This window comes from Thermobia domestica, chromosome 3, assembly GCF_964235325.1.
Source record: "Thermobia domestica chromosome 3, izTheDome1.hap1.1, whole genome shotgun sequence".
Classification (NCBI taxonomy): domain Eukaryota; kingdom Metazoa; phylum Arthropoda; class Insecta; order Zygentoma; family Lepismatidae; genus Thermobia; species Thermobia domestica.
This window is the reverse complement of record NC_137456.1, coordinates 161564037-161580388: the sequence shown is the minus strand read 5'-3', so window position 1 is coordinate 161580388 and position 16352 is coordinate 161564037. Positions and strand designations below refer to the sequence as shown.

The 16352-nt window shown below is 35.2% G+C and overlaps 1 protein-coding gene across 3 annotated transcripts in view; it reads left to right on the top strand.

Annotated features, from left to right (window-relative positions):
* LOC145680852 (aldehyde dehydrogenase family 16 member A1-like) overlaps positions 1 to 16352 on the top strand; it is a 78920-nt gene that overhangs the window by 5181 nt on the left and 57387 nt on the right. For 2 of the 3 annotated variants that reach the window (XM_081751978.1, XM_081751979.1), the window contains exon 2: positions 3631 to 3860. The exons of the other annotated variant lie outside the window; for it this stretch is intronic. In XM_081751978.1, coding sequence (XP_081608104.1) covers positions 3631 to 3860 — 230 coding nt within the window. The remainder of the gene's footprint in view (positions 1 to 3630; positions 3861 to 16352) is intronic. 3 annotated transcript variants of the gene reach the window in all.

Here is a 16352-nt window from a genome sequence, read left to right as displayed (position 1 = left end):
GCGTTCAGAAGTATTGAATCTGTGATGAAACCACCTGGTCTTCCCCGTTCAGTTCGAACTCCGGAGAACGTAGACGGAGTGAAAAGGGCAGTTCTTGGTAGTCCGAAACGTTTCGCTAGGCGACAGGCTGCATCGCTCGGTATGTCACGTCACTCGGTTCATCGCGTCTTACATGATGATCTCAAATTTTCTTTTTCATCATAGATCCAGTACTTCTGAAGGTTGCAACCCATCGGAGTATAGTGTTTCGATCTGGAACTGTACCTCGACGTTCGACATTAAACTTTCGACGGAAAAGACGCTGAACTGTGACCACAGAATTTCTTTTTTAAAAAAGAGCTGCAAACATAATGCTCTACGCTCCAACGCTCCATAGCGACTGAAACTGCATTGTCTGAACTATCTGCCAACTGTCGCTCAAAATCAAAACGTGCATTTCCTCTGCTCCACCCTGTAAAAGCAAGTGTCAATGGTGCATAATGTGTCCCACGAAACTCGAATGGGGCTTTACGGATCCCTTGTGCGACATTTTTTATTAATTAATTATTTTTTTTATATATTTTTTTAGTTTAATGTTGACAATTATGCATCGAGGATAAGGGAGACTATGGTTAGAATAGAATATTATATTGTCATTGAACTGTACAAGCAATGAATGATAATAGTGGTATGGTGAAACTGAGAGAAAATGAAAGAACCTTTGGGAAATGTATGCACATGGTGTTTGTCCACCACAAGATTCACTTGGCGGGAGCTGGGATCAAATCAAGAACCCGCACTAGAGTTGAGAGTATTACCCACAAGAAAATTTTGTAGTTTCGTATGTACAATAGAACATAAATCCTTGAAGAGTGTTTTCAGTAGGAATATGGCTTTAAATGTAGGCACAAAATTTATTAAAACCCAATGGGTTGGGTTTTCCACTACGCTATTCTGAGGAAAGCTCTTCATTGCTCATTATTGTAAAGTTGAAAATATACAATTTGGATTTTTTGTAATCTATTGAAGTGTAGTTTTTAAACATGTATGGAATTCATGTTGAACAGCGCATAATAATAAGCAACATGACTAGCAATTTCGAACAGGAGTGTCATTTGGAGAGGGCAGGGACAATTGTCCACTTTGTATTTGAGTAATATATATATATTTTAATCAATTGTATACTAATAAAAAACGTGAAACTTGTGGGTGGTGACCTCTTCTCCCAAACCTAAAGCTGAAATTACGCTTCTGATTTTAAATTCAACGTTGCCTTTCCTTTTGAATAAAGGATTGTAGGCTTAATTCTCAATGACTGAACTTTGAGCTTAAGTGACTTTACATATAACTATGATTTATTCCGCTAACGTCTAAGACGAATTAAAATTGCAAAGTCCATTGACTTTATCCTTTTGTGACTTCATTTGCAAATTGCACACTTCTCAGCGCAGCAACCGTTCACCGGATTTATCGAGCATAATATGTAATTAGAAACTAATAGCTTGAGAGGATAAGTAGTGATCTCGAGTTTATGTTAAAATATAATTTAGATGTTTCTTCATACTTCATACGCTTTATGGATATGTCTTTAATAGTCAAAAAGTTGTTCACATGCTCTAATCTTCGTCTTGTAAGGATTTGTTACACAGCAAATAACTTTTTTCTTTCTTTCTTTTTTTTTTTTTTTTTTTTTAATCGTTGTTTATAATGGTACTTGCATTTCTGAAAGTATTTCACTCTCTACATGGGCTTTAAGATATTTCAACATATAACGTACTGAAAAATCAAATCTTCATGTGGTATTCTATATGAAAAATCTGAGTGCAAACATGCACATTTTTTAATGAAATGTAACTCCAACCTCGATTAAATGCACAACAAAATCTCGTAGAATGGTAACTCTGTTCGTATTATATTGAAGAAATGGAAGGAACAGGCCACGCATACTGATGCTCGCAACTGCGCAGCTGTGATATTGAATTCAATAACTGCTGGAAGTGGAATGCCTTGACTGCAAACTTCAATAGTATATGTAGTTCGGTTTCTTTTCTAAGCTAAAAAGGATGAAAATCAAATCAGATTAAGAGCAATAAATCTGAGGTACTTCAAGAAGAGTAAGGGGCTATAATCTGTGCTTTAACCACGTTCATAGGGCATGGCGAATCAGTGGTAGTGCGCTCACTTGGGTTCGATCCCATACCATATGAATTTGTGGTGAACAACATCGTGCTCATGGGTTTTCTGAGGGTTCTCCCGTTTCTTCCCACATTGTCATTTCATTAATTCCTTCATAATCATTAACCATTCGTCTCCTTTAGCCTGAAGGCCATAAACGTGAAATATTAAAACTACAGAATTCATTTTATTTTCTACCCCGTTCAGTCATGGTTAATATGTCATACCTGCCAAAGTTGGCATTTAATTTCAGTTTTAGCTGTAGAAAACTGCTAAAATACACCTGTGAATGTTAAAATGTCATTTAGAAAAAAAAAAAAAAAAAAAAAAAAAAAAAAAACAGTAAGCAGATCCTCGAGTATTATGTGCACACAGAAGTGTGTTCTGTGAAGTGTCCTTATTTCAGAAATATTTCGAAACGTAAAATAATGGAAAATGAATTGACTTTTATACGGGACTGGCACATGAAAAGATACAAAGGAAGAACTTTATTAAAAACTGGGGAGATTGTAGCAAACCCTTGTGACGCCATGTAGTTACATGCTTGCAAGAAAGAAACTGAAGTTGTTAGTAGATAATTTAACGCATTCATAACAAACACAAACAAACAATTCTTCTTCTTAATCTGTTATTGTTCCCTATGAGAATCAAGGTAAACTTGAACGTCAGGTTATTTGTATGAAAGTTGGAAGCCGGGATAAGTATGAAATGTTATGTAGATCCGATTCCTGTCTCACTACGCTTTTAGAACGTGAAAGACAACTTTGGATTATTATTTAAGAAATCATATCTTTCTTTTATGGGGAACACCGTAGTCTTTTGGTAATTCCGTTGGACTCGTCCGCGTGGTGCCGAGTTCGATTCCCGGCCGGTGCTTTCCAATTTCTCGGCGTGCACCCAGCATCATGAGGCAAACTGGGGAGTCACGTGAAAACAAGACGTGACGGCCACTACGTCTAGAAAGCTCATTATGCGCCTGTTAGAGACAGGGCGTTGCAGTGCGCTAACCACGTGCTTGCCGCTAGGTTAGACGTAGTTCAGCCGGTCGCTAGCAGATGGCGCTGGAGCAGGTTTAGGCTCACAAATGGGCCGTTACGCCAAGTGGTTTGTTCGTTTTTTATCTGTCTTTTGTATTATTATCGTAATTATTTTTCTTTACGTATTTGAACACATGCTTAAAATGTGAAACGGAAGCGTTTTCTTCTATATGTATTTATTTGTGCTCGTCATTGTATGTAATAATTTCGTTATGATAAATAAAGGTAGAAGACGAGGTTTGTGCTAATACTACCCTTCGGATTGAAACTCAAAAGAGGAAAAAATTTACGTCGATTGAATAAATGTATGAATATCTGATTTTTTTTTTTTTTTTTTTTTTTTTTTTTCTTAAAGACGAGATAACATTCGTTTCATATAGAGCCACTTATTGAGCTCTTCTTACATTATGTCTTAATAGTTTGTTTCTTGGAATTTCAGGCTTGGATTGAAGATCATGCCAGAAACTTCCGAAGTTTTATTAACGGTAGTTCAGGAAATGGAAATAATACAAGTCATGCAAGTCTCAGTGTTAAAAATCCTTGTACTGGTGAGATTTTAGGAAGTTTAACGGAAATTACGGATCAAGAAATTGATGCGGCTGTGAATGAGAAAGTATTTGATTCATGGCGAAAGCTGAGTGGTCATATTCGTGCTAAACATTTGTACAGGTGAGGCATGTCATTATTGAATAGTTAAAATGTTACGAACTTAGGATTATCTCTTCAGAATAAGACAACTTTATTTGATAAAACTTTCTCCTTCGTTTTAGGTGTCATTTCTCTCATCTAGGGGTTATCTTAATAATATAGCAGCATATCTGGGGATTAAAAAATCAGAAAGTATGTTTAAATTCAATATGGAGAACGGAAATTTCCATTCTTGCTGTCGGCCCTAGTAGGTTATACGGTACAATAATGTATTACCAAAAGAAATAAACAAATAAAATGAAGTGAAATGAAATCTTTAGGTTGTACCTCCCACAGTTATGCCGGCTAGACTAAGGAGACGGTGATGATGAGAAATGAATGAAGAAAGTGGGATGAAACGGGAGAACTCCGAGAAAACCCATGCACTTTTTGATCACTTTTTCATGTACTTTTGATCACTTTTCAACTATTTAGGAGGGACCAGACCACTACGAACCCTGAAACAGGAACATTTCAATTGTATATTGTATAAGAGAAATAATTAAAAATCCATTACCTCATTCAAGTAGTACGTAAGCATACAAATGAAGGGTACAAGGGAACAACAAACAAAGTCACATTTCGTAAATTTTTCAGGAGAGTGGTTTTAAAACATCGACGAAGCGGATTCTTCCTTATATGGGATTTCTTTAATCCTTTAGAAACGGGATCAAACTGTTACTTTCTCAATGTTGTTATACTATTGGAAAGATGCCACCTTTAGCTATCTAAAGGGACAAATATCTCAAAAAGCATGTGATTTAGACGTAGCGTGTTTTTCCTTGTACCCTTCAAATGTAAATGACATATTGTTTTCATTATTTGTTATGCATTCCTATAAAAAAATCCTTGCATAAATATATATATATATATATAAGTAAGCAGAGAGATAAATAATCAGAGCAGAGTCTTAACAGGTATGCATTACAAATAATAATAATTGTTATAATAAAACATGCAGTATCATGGGCAACCAAATATTTTGGGATGTTCAATGCATTGACCGTAATTCCTAAATTTACCGTAGTTTTTTCAAGGAAAGAAAAGCAAATGAACAAATGAATAGAAAATTAATTTGCTCTCGTTGGAGTATCTTCCATTGGGCATGACTTTTTTATGGTTAAATATATTTTATTCGTAGCGGGGACAAATAGCGTCGCTACTGGTGTCCCATTAAATGTAGACCAGTTAATCAATCATTTCCTTTTTAGTTTAACGTCGCATAATTATGTACCGAGGCTAAGGGAGAATGTGACAATGAGATGGATGATATTGGTGGATTGAAGAAAATGGGAGGAAACTGGAGAATCTCGAGAAAACCCACGCACACAGTGTTTGTGTGCTACAACGCATATTAGACGGAACTGAGATCGAATCAGGACACCACACGTCAGATGTGGGATCTCTACCACTGCATTATCGCAGCCTCCATTTTTATTATTTACTCTTCGTTCAATAAACGAAAATAATAATAATATGTGACTTAATTAATTATATAAATGAATAATTACGTCTCTTGATCCTGGTTATATCTATGTGTCCGCAATTTTCAAATAATGGAATATATTTTTAGTGGGGACTGCATTTCTGTCCCATCTTTCAGTGTTGAATGTATACCACAGAGAAAAAAGTGGTCTCATCAATTATTTCTCCCCTAGGATTGTTTTTTTTTTTTTTTTTAAACTTAAATGTTGTTGAACAAACTTCATTTGTTAGAGTAGCTGTTCACAATCCTATTGAAGTCATACTAAACACTCCCGGGTATTTAATGAATCGAGCAAATAACCAATTTTATATCACGCCAATTCCTCTATAGGTGCGAATTCAGTGATATTCGAAGACAGAAAAAGACACAAGACTGGACTGGTATTTGAATCTGGGTCTCAGACTTTACTGTGCCAGTGCGTTAACCACTACGTTACTCAGTCCACATTCTGAACAACCATACGTTCTATTTCTCTTGAAGTTGGTATATGCAGCTACTCAGACCACATTGGGTTGTCCAAGTGCAACAAGAATCTGAATTGCAGAGCACTGATTTCAAGAGTGATATAATGTAAGGCTGGTCACTGAACGAACCATAGTGGTTAACTCTTCGGTAAGGTTAACTGTAGATCCGGGTTCGAGTATTCGCAGTACTGGACAGTATTGTATTCAGAGCGCGGATAAGTTTTTCATTGCCAGTTGTTCTGTAGTTAATTTGCCTTTTGATTTATTGTTAAATAAAATGTTTGATATAGTAGTCTTAACTTTATATTAGACTAATTTTTTATGTACACAGAAGAAATTACATTGCTGGAAAAAAAAGATACAAAAAAATAAAGACTGCGCAGTGACGTTCACAAGGGTTTCCGAGTTTTAACTCTGTTTCTCCCTTGAACAAGACATTATGGAAAATAAACAGTTTTTATTCAGATATGTATACAAAATCCTGAAACAATAGGAACTGAAGAGATGAAACTCCCCTTGATGAAATTCTGCGTACTTTACAGACTCTGCGTTTACAGGACTCCGTACTTCCTCTCTCTCTTTCTCCTTCACTTTTCCAAGGGAGAACTTTCAAGACAAACATTAGGGATAAACTGGAGTTTTGGAGTCTTTTGATAAAATAAAATATGACATGTCCTGAAAAATAACTTTTTTTTTTTTTTAATGTCACACCAATTTATGAATCTGAAAAGGCCCCTCCAGAGATTTAATTAATAAAAGTTAAGTATGAATTGTTAGCACCCGTTAATTTTTCCAGTATAAATTAAAATGTGAAACACCAAGACTGTCTTGAATAGGACACACAAAAGAATTAACAAAGTCAATTGAAACTTTGAAGTTTACAATGTTATTGCAGAGCTAGAATAAAATGTGGTAGAAAATTAAATACAATTGTAGGTAGTGTCGAGAGTATGTTCACGTGTTTTATATTGGATTGCGGGACGAAATTTTCTGAGAAAAGAGCGTTAGCCTAGTAGTTCTCTTATAATAGTCGTATCGTCCAATCCATTGGTCTTGTACTACCATGAGCAAAATAAATGACGCGTCTCTTTATTTTGAAGTTTTTTGAAAATATCTCCGTTTTCTTTATATGTTCGAAATTTCGGAGAGCAAAATAAATGACGCGTCTCTTTATTTTGAAGTTTTTTGAAAATATCTCCGTTTTCTTTATATGTTCGAAATTTCGGAAGGTTTCCCCAGCAGGACAGGTTAATAACAAACCCGTTTTTAATATTTGTGTTAGATATTAGCTTAAAATAAAGAAATTAGAAGCAAAAAACATTAAATCGACAGAAATCTCGAGAATTACCAACTCTGCTAAAGTGGGAAATTTTCAAGAACACGAGGGAATTCTGCATTTCAACACGAAGCAGCGACATCTATGTCATTGAGAGAAATGTGGATTAAATCTACAAACTAAACTTTTAACGAATATTTCTAGTATGTCTTATTATATGCATTATCTGCAAACTCCAAATATATGAATATATGCTAAGTATTAACATAAAGATAGAGCAAATAGTGGAAATTATCTATGGAAAAGGACGAATTGGTAGGACGATCGTAATGAAATATCGTCTTTACCGGAACAGGCTCAGTTCACGTAAAAAAACAAATAGCTCAGTTAGTTAAAGCAATGAGTCTGTATGCTGAAGGTAGCGGGTTCGATCCCATGGAAGTGCCGTTGCCATTTTTATCTCTACACTACGGTTATTTTATTTATTTTTTTATGTGGGAAAGAATTAAATTGTAACGTATGTGTAAAACTCATGACGATACCAAAAAAAGAAAAAATGCCGTTGTCGCACTTGCATTAGCGTCCCTAATTTTGTTTGCAAACAGTTTCGTAATTATTTCCCCTGTGCTCACTGCTCACCATATGCTCGCTGGCGCATAACGAATGTTTCCCAGTAAATGTTAATTCTAATTTGGAGAATTTTATAAAGTTTCACAATATTTCTCACTAGATACTCTTCTATCTACGTGTTTGGATATTTTGATAACAGATGTCCCTATTAAATGTTTAATTTTCCCTAGATGTTTAATTACGGAAAAGTTTTACAATGTATTTGTATTGAATTGAAATTGTTTTGAATTTACTACATAAGGTAAGTAGACCGAAGGAGGAGAACTCAAGTAATTGATATTCTACGTAAAAGCAACCTATTGTAGAATGATGATGCTTCTTACCTTCAGCACATAATCTTTACGTTAGAGAGTCAGACAGAGAAAAATCCTGGTTTTTCCTCCTCTATGACCACCCATCTTAAACCTCTACATATCATTGTTCGTCTCACAAAATTTCGGTGCTCCAAAAACATTCAAATAATAATAATAATAATAATAATAATAATAATAATAATAATAATAATCCTGAATATGCCATCCTTACATAATGTAAGGATATCTTAGTTTCCTAGTTTAAATCTTAAATATCTTAGTTTAAAATGCTTTCTTTAGTACTTATTTGAGCAACCATGTAGGAGGGGGTACGACTTTTTATTTTGCCCCTCTCATTTCAGTACCCTTCCAACAGAAAGTAATTTTTGATAAGCAGGACAGACAAAATGAATAAGAAATATATTTACAGCATCCTCTCCCCTTTCATGATTGGAATATCACGTAATATTTTTTATTCTACGAAAGATGGCCCTGTGCGGTTAGGGGTAGGTAACTAAAAAAATACCTAATATATAGCGCCCCTTGATTGTAATATTACCGCTTCTTTATTTGTACGAGGGAGCCCCTACACAATCAAGGGTGACAAAAAGAATAGGAAGAGTGTCTATTGATTCCAGTGGTGGATCCAGCACGAACTCCTGGGGGAGAGGAGTTGAAGTGAAACATTCTTTTGATGATGTGAAGCTGTCACAAATTACCACTTAACTAAACTAAACAATAGTGGGGGGAACCGGAACCCAGTCAGTTTAAATTGGTGTAAAAGTTTAATTTTTGGGTTCATATTAAAAGTTGTGGTTTCAAATGAGAATTTCAGTCCAAGTGGTCAATCATCAAATCTCGTGGGGCTCTTCAGTGTAGGCTAATACGGCCCCCTTATGAGAAAAGGCAAAATTATTAACATGTTTATAACTTTCGAATTTTTCGTCTATTTTAAAGAAATATTTTGCTTCGTATTAAAGTGTTGGTTCCAAATGACAAATTCAGTCCGAGTGGACAATGATCAAATCTCCGGGGGGGGGGGCTCTTCAGTATAGGGGGCTACGGCTCCCTTATAAGAAAAGGCAAAAATATGAAAATGCTTATAACTTCCGAATTTTCCGTCTATTTTAAAGAAATTATTGGCTTCATATTAAAGCCTTGGCTTCAAATGACAATTTCAGTCCGTGTGGACAATGATCAAATCTCGGAGGGCTCTTCGGTGTAGGGGTTTCGGCTTCTTTATGGGACAAGATTCACGTAGTTGATATTGCAAAATTGTTTTGTATATATAAGTGGAAACTTGCACCATTTGGTTAATTTTACCTCGTATGTTTTGCAGATTCATATTCCAAGCAATAGTTACTTCGCAGAGCTAAAAGAAGGCACTTACTAGTTTCATTAAAATGAAATGTCTTTTATGAGAAGTTCTCATGGAGCCGACGAACGAATAGGCACCCAAACGTTGGTTAAGTCGAACGGTTGAAACCCGTTGAGCTCGCTACAATTATTATTATTATTATTATTATTATTATTATTATTATTATTATTATTATTATTAATAATAATAATAATAATAATAGAGCATTCACCTTTGGTGCATGGGGTCCGTGGCTCGATTCCACTTCGCGCCAAGTGAAATTTGAGGTGGACAAATACCGTGTGCATGGGTATGTGTTTTCTTGAGATTTTCCATTTTCCTCCCACTTTCTTCATTTTACCATACCATTTCATTCATCATCATTCTCCCTTAGCGTAGGTGCATAATCGACCAACGTTAAACTAGATATTGCAATTTCAATAGGGCTAATAATAATAATAAAAATTAATTCAACTGAAAGGACTGTAATTTATGTGGACAGCAATTATCATAAATATGCAACCATTATAAAAACAATGCTTTGAGTAGAAAGATAATCCTTTCCAAGTGTTAACGAATGCGCACGAGATAAGACATGTCTCGAGAAAGAGACAAGACGCGCTTTGTGACATCCAAGATAATACGAGGCAAATGTTTTGGACACGAGATAGCTTGTAAAATGTCTCGTCTTGTCTGGAATGTCTCGAAAACAAAAGTCTAAGTTTTAATATTATCTTTCAAGATCTATTCTCTCAGAAGTAGTTCTCTGCCTTAAAATTAATAACGACATTTGTGATTTAAAAAAAGATAAACAATGCCTAAAGTTAATAGTTAACTTTTCGAAAAGAAGCTTCATTAAGGGTGAACCTGAAAGATGTCCACAAACTTCGGGAGGTGATTCGTGACATCAAAAGGAGACAAATGGTCCTCTTGCAGTTTTCGAATTCAGCTTCGTTGTCGAGATACAGGGTTGCCAACTGGTCGTGTTTGAGAAACTCACTGGGAATAAATTCAAGTCCAAGAATAAACTACTACTCATATATTTTTCAGGTCAATTGACTTATACCATGTTGTAAGGTCAAATATTTATTTATGAAGTGTGTACAAAATTCGCCAGGGTCTTTTCTGAGAAAATCGTCGAGAAAAAGTCACCTCCAAGAATAAACTACCCCTTGTAAATTTTTCTAAGAGAAATATCTGATACTGCAATATAGGGTTGTTAATTAAATATTGATTAATGAAAAATAAACAAAATTGTTAAAACCATTTTTGAGAAAATAGCGTTTTTCGATTTTCGGCTGTTTGTAAACCACACTTATTTTAGGTGGTAGGAAAAAATGGAAAAGCTCCTGTAAGAATACTAAGTAAACCCTAAGTTTAAAATTTGGTGTAGATAAGTTGAACGGTATGGCCTCTAGGCGAGTGCATATAAAAGTGTGCCGAACGGACGGACCGGAAGGACGGGTGTCGAAAAGTCACATTTTCGGTATGTAGACGCCATGAAACGTAAATCCGTTGAAATCTGAATTTGATATTATTTTCACAATCACTATATTTTCTTCTCTCTTTTGTCGCTCGAAAAAGAAAAGCCTAAGTTTACCACAAAAAGCTAGGGAGTTTCTCAAAAAATATTCAATTACAGGGCCACCGCACTAAACTTTTTCAATTCAATTTCTTAACTGTGTTAGGCCGCAGTTGTTACTGAAGTGTGTATTTGGATAATACGAATAAAATTATCGTATTATTCAAATACATCGAATGTCAGATTATCGAATAAAAAACTTCGATTGAAGAAAATCCACACTACAAAACTAACTCACACTTTGAGCACATTTTCATTAGACATATAATAGACCAATTAATGCAATCATTGTTTATGAAATATGAAAAAAATCAAATGAGTCACTTTGGGAAAGTCGTTCAAAAAGAACACGTCAAGAGTAACCTACCTCTTGTGAATTGTTTCGAACAATGAGTTAAGATATACTTTTGGTTATTAATGAAATATTTATTTGCGAAATTTGAACAAAATCGCCTGTCGTTCGAGAAAATTGTCGGGGAAATAACCTTGACCCCAAAAATAAACTATCCGTTGTAATTGTTTTTCATAGAAATGACTTATACTAAAATATAGGGTTATTAATGAAATACTTATTTATGAATCATCAATAAAATTGTCCGAGTAATTTTTGAGAAAATCGTGAGGGAAAAATAACTCCCCGAATAAACTATCTCTTGAGGATTCTTTCAGGGTAAGCGAGTTATTCCATATTACTAGGTTTTTAATGAAATATTTATTTCTGAGTACGAACAAAATTGCTTGACTCATTTTTGAGAAAACCGTGGAGGAAAAACACCCCCAAGAGTAAACTACCCCTCGCATATTTTTTCAAGACAAACGAGTTTTGCCATATTGTTCGGTTATTAACGAAATATTTATTTTTGAAATATGAATAAACTCTTTTGAGTCGTTTTTGAGAAAATCGCCCAGACAACACTCCACCAAGAATAAACTACCCCTCGCATTTTTTTAGGACAAACGAGTTATGCCATATTGATAAGTTATTAATGAAATCTTTATTTATGAAATATGAACGAAAACATTTGAGTCCATTTTGAGAAAATCACTGAGAAAAAACTCACCCCCTTAGTATAAACTACCCCTTGTAGATTTTTCTCAGATAAATGCCTTATACCACAAAATAGGGTTGCTAATTAAATATTGATTTATAAAAAAAGAAAGAAAACAAGATCGTTAGAGCCAGTTATGAGAAAATATCATTTTCTATTTTCATCGTACAGGAAACTACCCTTGTTTTGGGAGTAGGAGGGAAATAAAAAAAACTATAGGAAATACTATGAAAATCTTAAACTAAAATTTGGTGCAGATAAGTTGAACGGTATGGCCTCTAGGCGGGTGCACAGAAAAGTGTAGCGAACGGACGGACGAACAGATAGACATGTATCGAAAAATAACTTTTTCGGTGTTAGGGGCTATAATACGTATAAATTCGTTGAAATCTCAAATTTGATTTTTTTTTCGAACACCATACTTTCTTCTCTCATTTGTCACTTCAAAGTAAAAGGAACTCAGAACTACAGATAAAAGACACCTACTTTTACACATAGACATTATTTATTGATTTAAAACTGTTTTAGTTTGTGTCATTTCACTTCCAATTGAAAGGTTTTACAATGATTAACGACATACCAATGACGAGACGGAAGTTTTCAGGAAGTAAATGCATTCAGAAGTCTAGATTGCATTACAGCTATCAGCCTGTTTTTATTTCTGCAATTGTTAACAGCTGTAATTTCGTCCAAACGCTACATGAAATAATTTTTGGTTGACGTCATTGTGTTACTATTTTAGTATTGTTCTTTTCAGACTTGGTTGAAGTTTTGTCTTAACGGTTATACATTTTTTTCTTATTTCATCGTTACACATAAGAATAAAATGTTGTGGTGACTGGATAGATTCGAACCTACGAACATTGAGTTTTTATTCTTCAAACAATTTACCAATGGACCAAGCTTTGTCCTCACGTTAACGTACGGTTACAGGGTTTATTACGATTTAAATAAAATGGCTGGCTGTTAGAGTTTCCTGCCCAAATATTTCGATAAAAAATTTTCATTGCTTCGTACATTGTTTAGATACACATTTTAGGAGAGTGAATTTTGGAGTATATAGTAATTTCATGCCAGATAAAAGCTGGATAAGTTTTAATAACATGTTTCATATGTAGTTCTCAATAATAGACTTGTTGTTCGGGATGACGTTCCAAGGTTTAGCATTGACTAGCAGTTTTTGCTATTAATATCCCTTCTAGCAATATTGGCAGTAGACAAAAGTTAGCCCGTGTTAAAGCTTTTTGCTCCTAATTTAGTTATTTTACTTTATTATTTAACGAATATATTGAAAATTGTCAGAGACACGTATGCAGTAATTTATTTCGGGAGGGGTCCGACTTCAATATTAGGATAAATTATAATAAAATTTTAAAAGATAATCCCCAAAATTAGGCTAAATTTACATAAAAGTTGGGGTTTCAGAGGGGGTCCGGACCCCCTAGACCCACCCATAAATGCGTTCTTGTTTGTCAGTAACATTTCCTCATTTTGAAACCCTCAAAAACTTCGGATAGACTATATAAAGGAAAACGAGTTATTTTCGATGAAATATCACTTCAAGGAGACGCGTCAGTTTTATTGCACAGTGTGGTATCCCACGTTCACAATGGCAAGAGTTTCTTTCCTCTGATTCTCTGTCATTGTGCTCTATCGAAAGGTTAGGTTTGTAACATATTACTCCTACGAACAAGCATGATTGGCAGATAGGAATACTGAACACAATTCCAGAGAAATGCATGCTGGAACTTACGTTTATAGCTACGCTTTGGTGATTTGCCCTCAAGGTCAATCGAGTGGTAATTCAGTTCCGTCTCTGTTCTTAAGCCATGTTCGTATTACTTCGAACAGTTTTGATAATGAAAAGCATGCCTCTTAATATAACAGACTTCTTTCGCGTAAGAAATCGAAACTCAGTTGGTCAGAGCAACTAGTCTGTAAGAATTAGGTTGTTAGTTAGTTAGGAGCCCAGTACGAGTAAGGGTTTTTATTACTATTGTTTTTATCTTTTTTATGTGAGGAAAAATCAAATTGTGACATCGCGATATCAAATGTATTTGATTAGGTAGCTTTGTCTTACCTAAACTTTAAACATCAGTAACCGTCGAAATTATTTCACTAACCGATCACTTACTGAACATTTCAAACACGTGAAACCAGTGGCATAACATGAAGGTTAACCTCTCCTCCGCAGTCCTTAGTTATGCGTCCGTACTTTCAAGGGCGGGCTAAGGGCCGGGCGACTGCCCGGGGTGCCAGAGAAAGAGGGGCACCAAAACGAGCCTCAAAAAGTAAATTTTACAATGTGCTTTCTACTGACGTTTTTGGTTTATATTCTTGTAAAGTAGTGGCAATTATATGATCTTTTTACATTTCACTATGGAAGAAGAGAGTTTCATAGTACTAAGGGGGCTGTATCGAAAAATTGAGAGATGGCATGTAGAATAAAGAGTGCCGGGAATTAAGTATTGTTTGTTTGTTTGCTTGAGTTTAGCGTTCCACGGTTATGCCTTAATGGGCAAGGGAGATGTGGATACTAATTATAGTGGAATCCGAACCACTTTTATCGTTCAACAGTAATCCACCGGGAATTGGACCCGGTACCACAGAGGGCAGGCGTGCTAGCCACTAGACCAGAGGGGGGTGGAGTTGGTATTGTTTATAGCGAGCCATATTCTTTGTGAAGTTTTCCTAGGTAATGGATTTCTTTTTGAAAATGGGTTTAAAACAGGGGCGTCATTTAGGGAGGGCAGGGAGGGGCATTTGCCCCCCCTGAGTTTGAGATGTATATAGATTTTATCATTAGAATAGTAGTAAATCAGTGAAAAACGCGAAATTTTACTTATATCAAGAGGTCTTGCCCCCCCCCCCCCCAAAGCAAAATCTGAAATGACGCTCCTGGTTTAAACTATTAAAAACACTATGATAAAATGTAAAATATAGGCTACTACTAGGGGAAGGGCGCCAAAAAGTCACTTTGCCCGTGTGAAAATTTGGCCTGCTCCGCCCCGGCGTACTTACTGTATATTTTTTGGCCTTGCAGCTTGTGCGGTCCCCACGCCTCATTGTTGCGGGGGCGCTATTTACGCCTACCTTTCGAACGTAATTCAATAACTGTTTAAGAAATTCTACCATCAGCGTGGAAACGGGAATATATTTTTCTAATAGTCCCATAGAACTTTCACTCAGAACGCCAGATGCAATTTTTCAGAGTGGGCTCTGGCTCATATTCAGGAATAATAATAATAATAATAATAATAATAATAATAATAATAATAATAATAAATATGAATGTCTTTGGAGAGCCGAAATTATGTGACACGAATCATTATAGATAGAGCTTTAAGATGAGTGGTCATAGGGGAGGAAAAACAGGATTTTTCTCTCTCTGACTCTCTAACGTTAAGATTATGTGCTGAAGGTAAGAAGCATCAGCATTCTACAATAGGTTGCTTTTACGTAGAATATCTATTACTTGAGCTCTCCTCCTTCGGGCAACTTTGCTTATGTAGTAAATTCAAAACAATTTCAATTTAAGACAAATATTTATAGAGAAAATTAAACATTTAATAGGGAAATCTGTTATCAAAATATCCAAACTTTTTTTTTTTGTATCGTCATGAGTTTTACACATATGTTACATTTTGATTCTTTCCCAAATAAAAAATAAATAAAATAACCTTAGTGATAAAAATGACAACAGTACTTCCACGGGATTCGAACCGTCTACCTTCGGTATACAAACTCGTTGCTTTATCTAACTGAGCTATTTGCTTTCTTACGTAAGCTGAACCTGTTCTACAGTAAAGACGATTTTTCATTACGATTGGGCTAACAATTCGTCTTTTTCCATAGGTAATTTCCACTATTTGCACTATCTATACGTTAATACTTAGCATAGATTCATATATTTGGAGTTCGCTGATAATGCATATAATAAGACATACTAGAAATATTTCGTTAAAATTTTCGTTTGTAGATCTAATCCACGCTTCTCTCAATGACATAGATGTCGCTGCTTCGTGTTGAACTGCAGAATTCCCTCGCGTTCTTGAAAATTTCCCACTTTAGCAGAGTTGGTAATTCTCGAGATTTCTGTCGATTTAATGTTTTTTGCTTCTAATTTCTTTATTTTAAGCTAATATCTAACACAAATATTAAAAACGGGTTTGTTATTAACCTGTCCTGCTGGGGAAACCTTCCGAAATTTCGAACATATAAAGAAAACGGAGATATTTTCAAAAAACTTCAAAATAAAGAGACGCGTCATTTATTTTGCTCATAGTAGTACCTTAGAAATAGGACGAACCTTAAATTTTGATATGCGTGCATTAGCA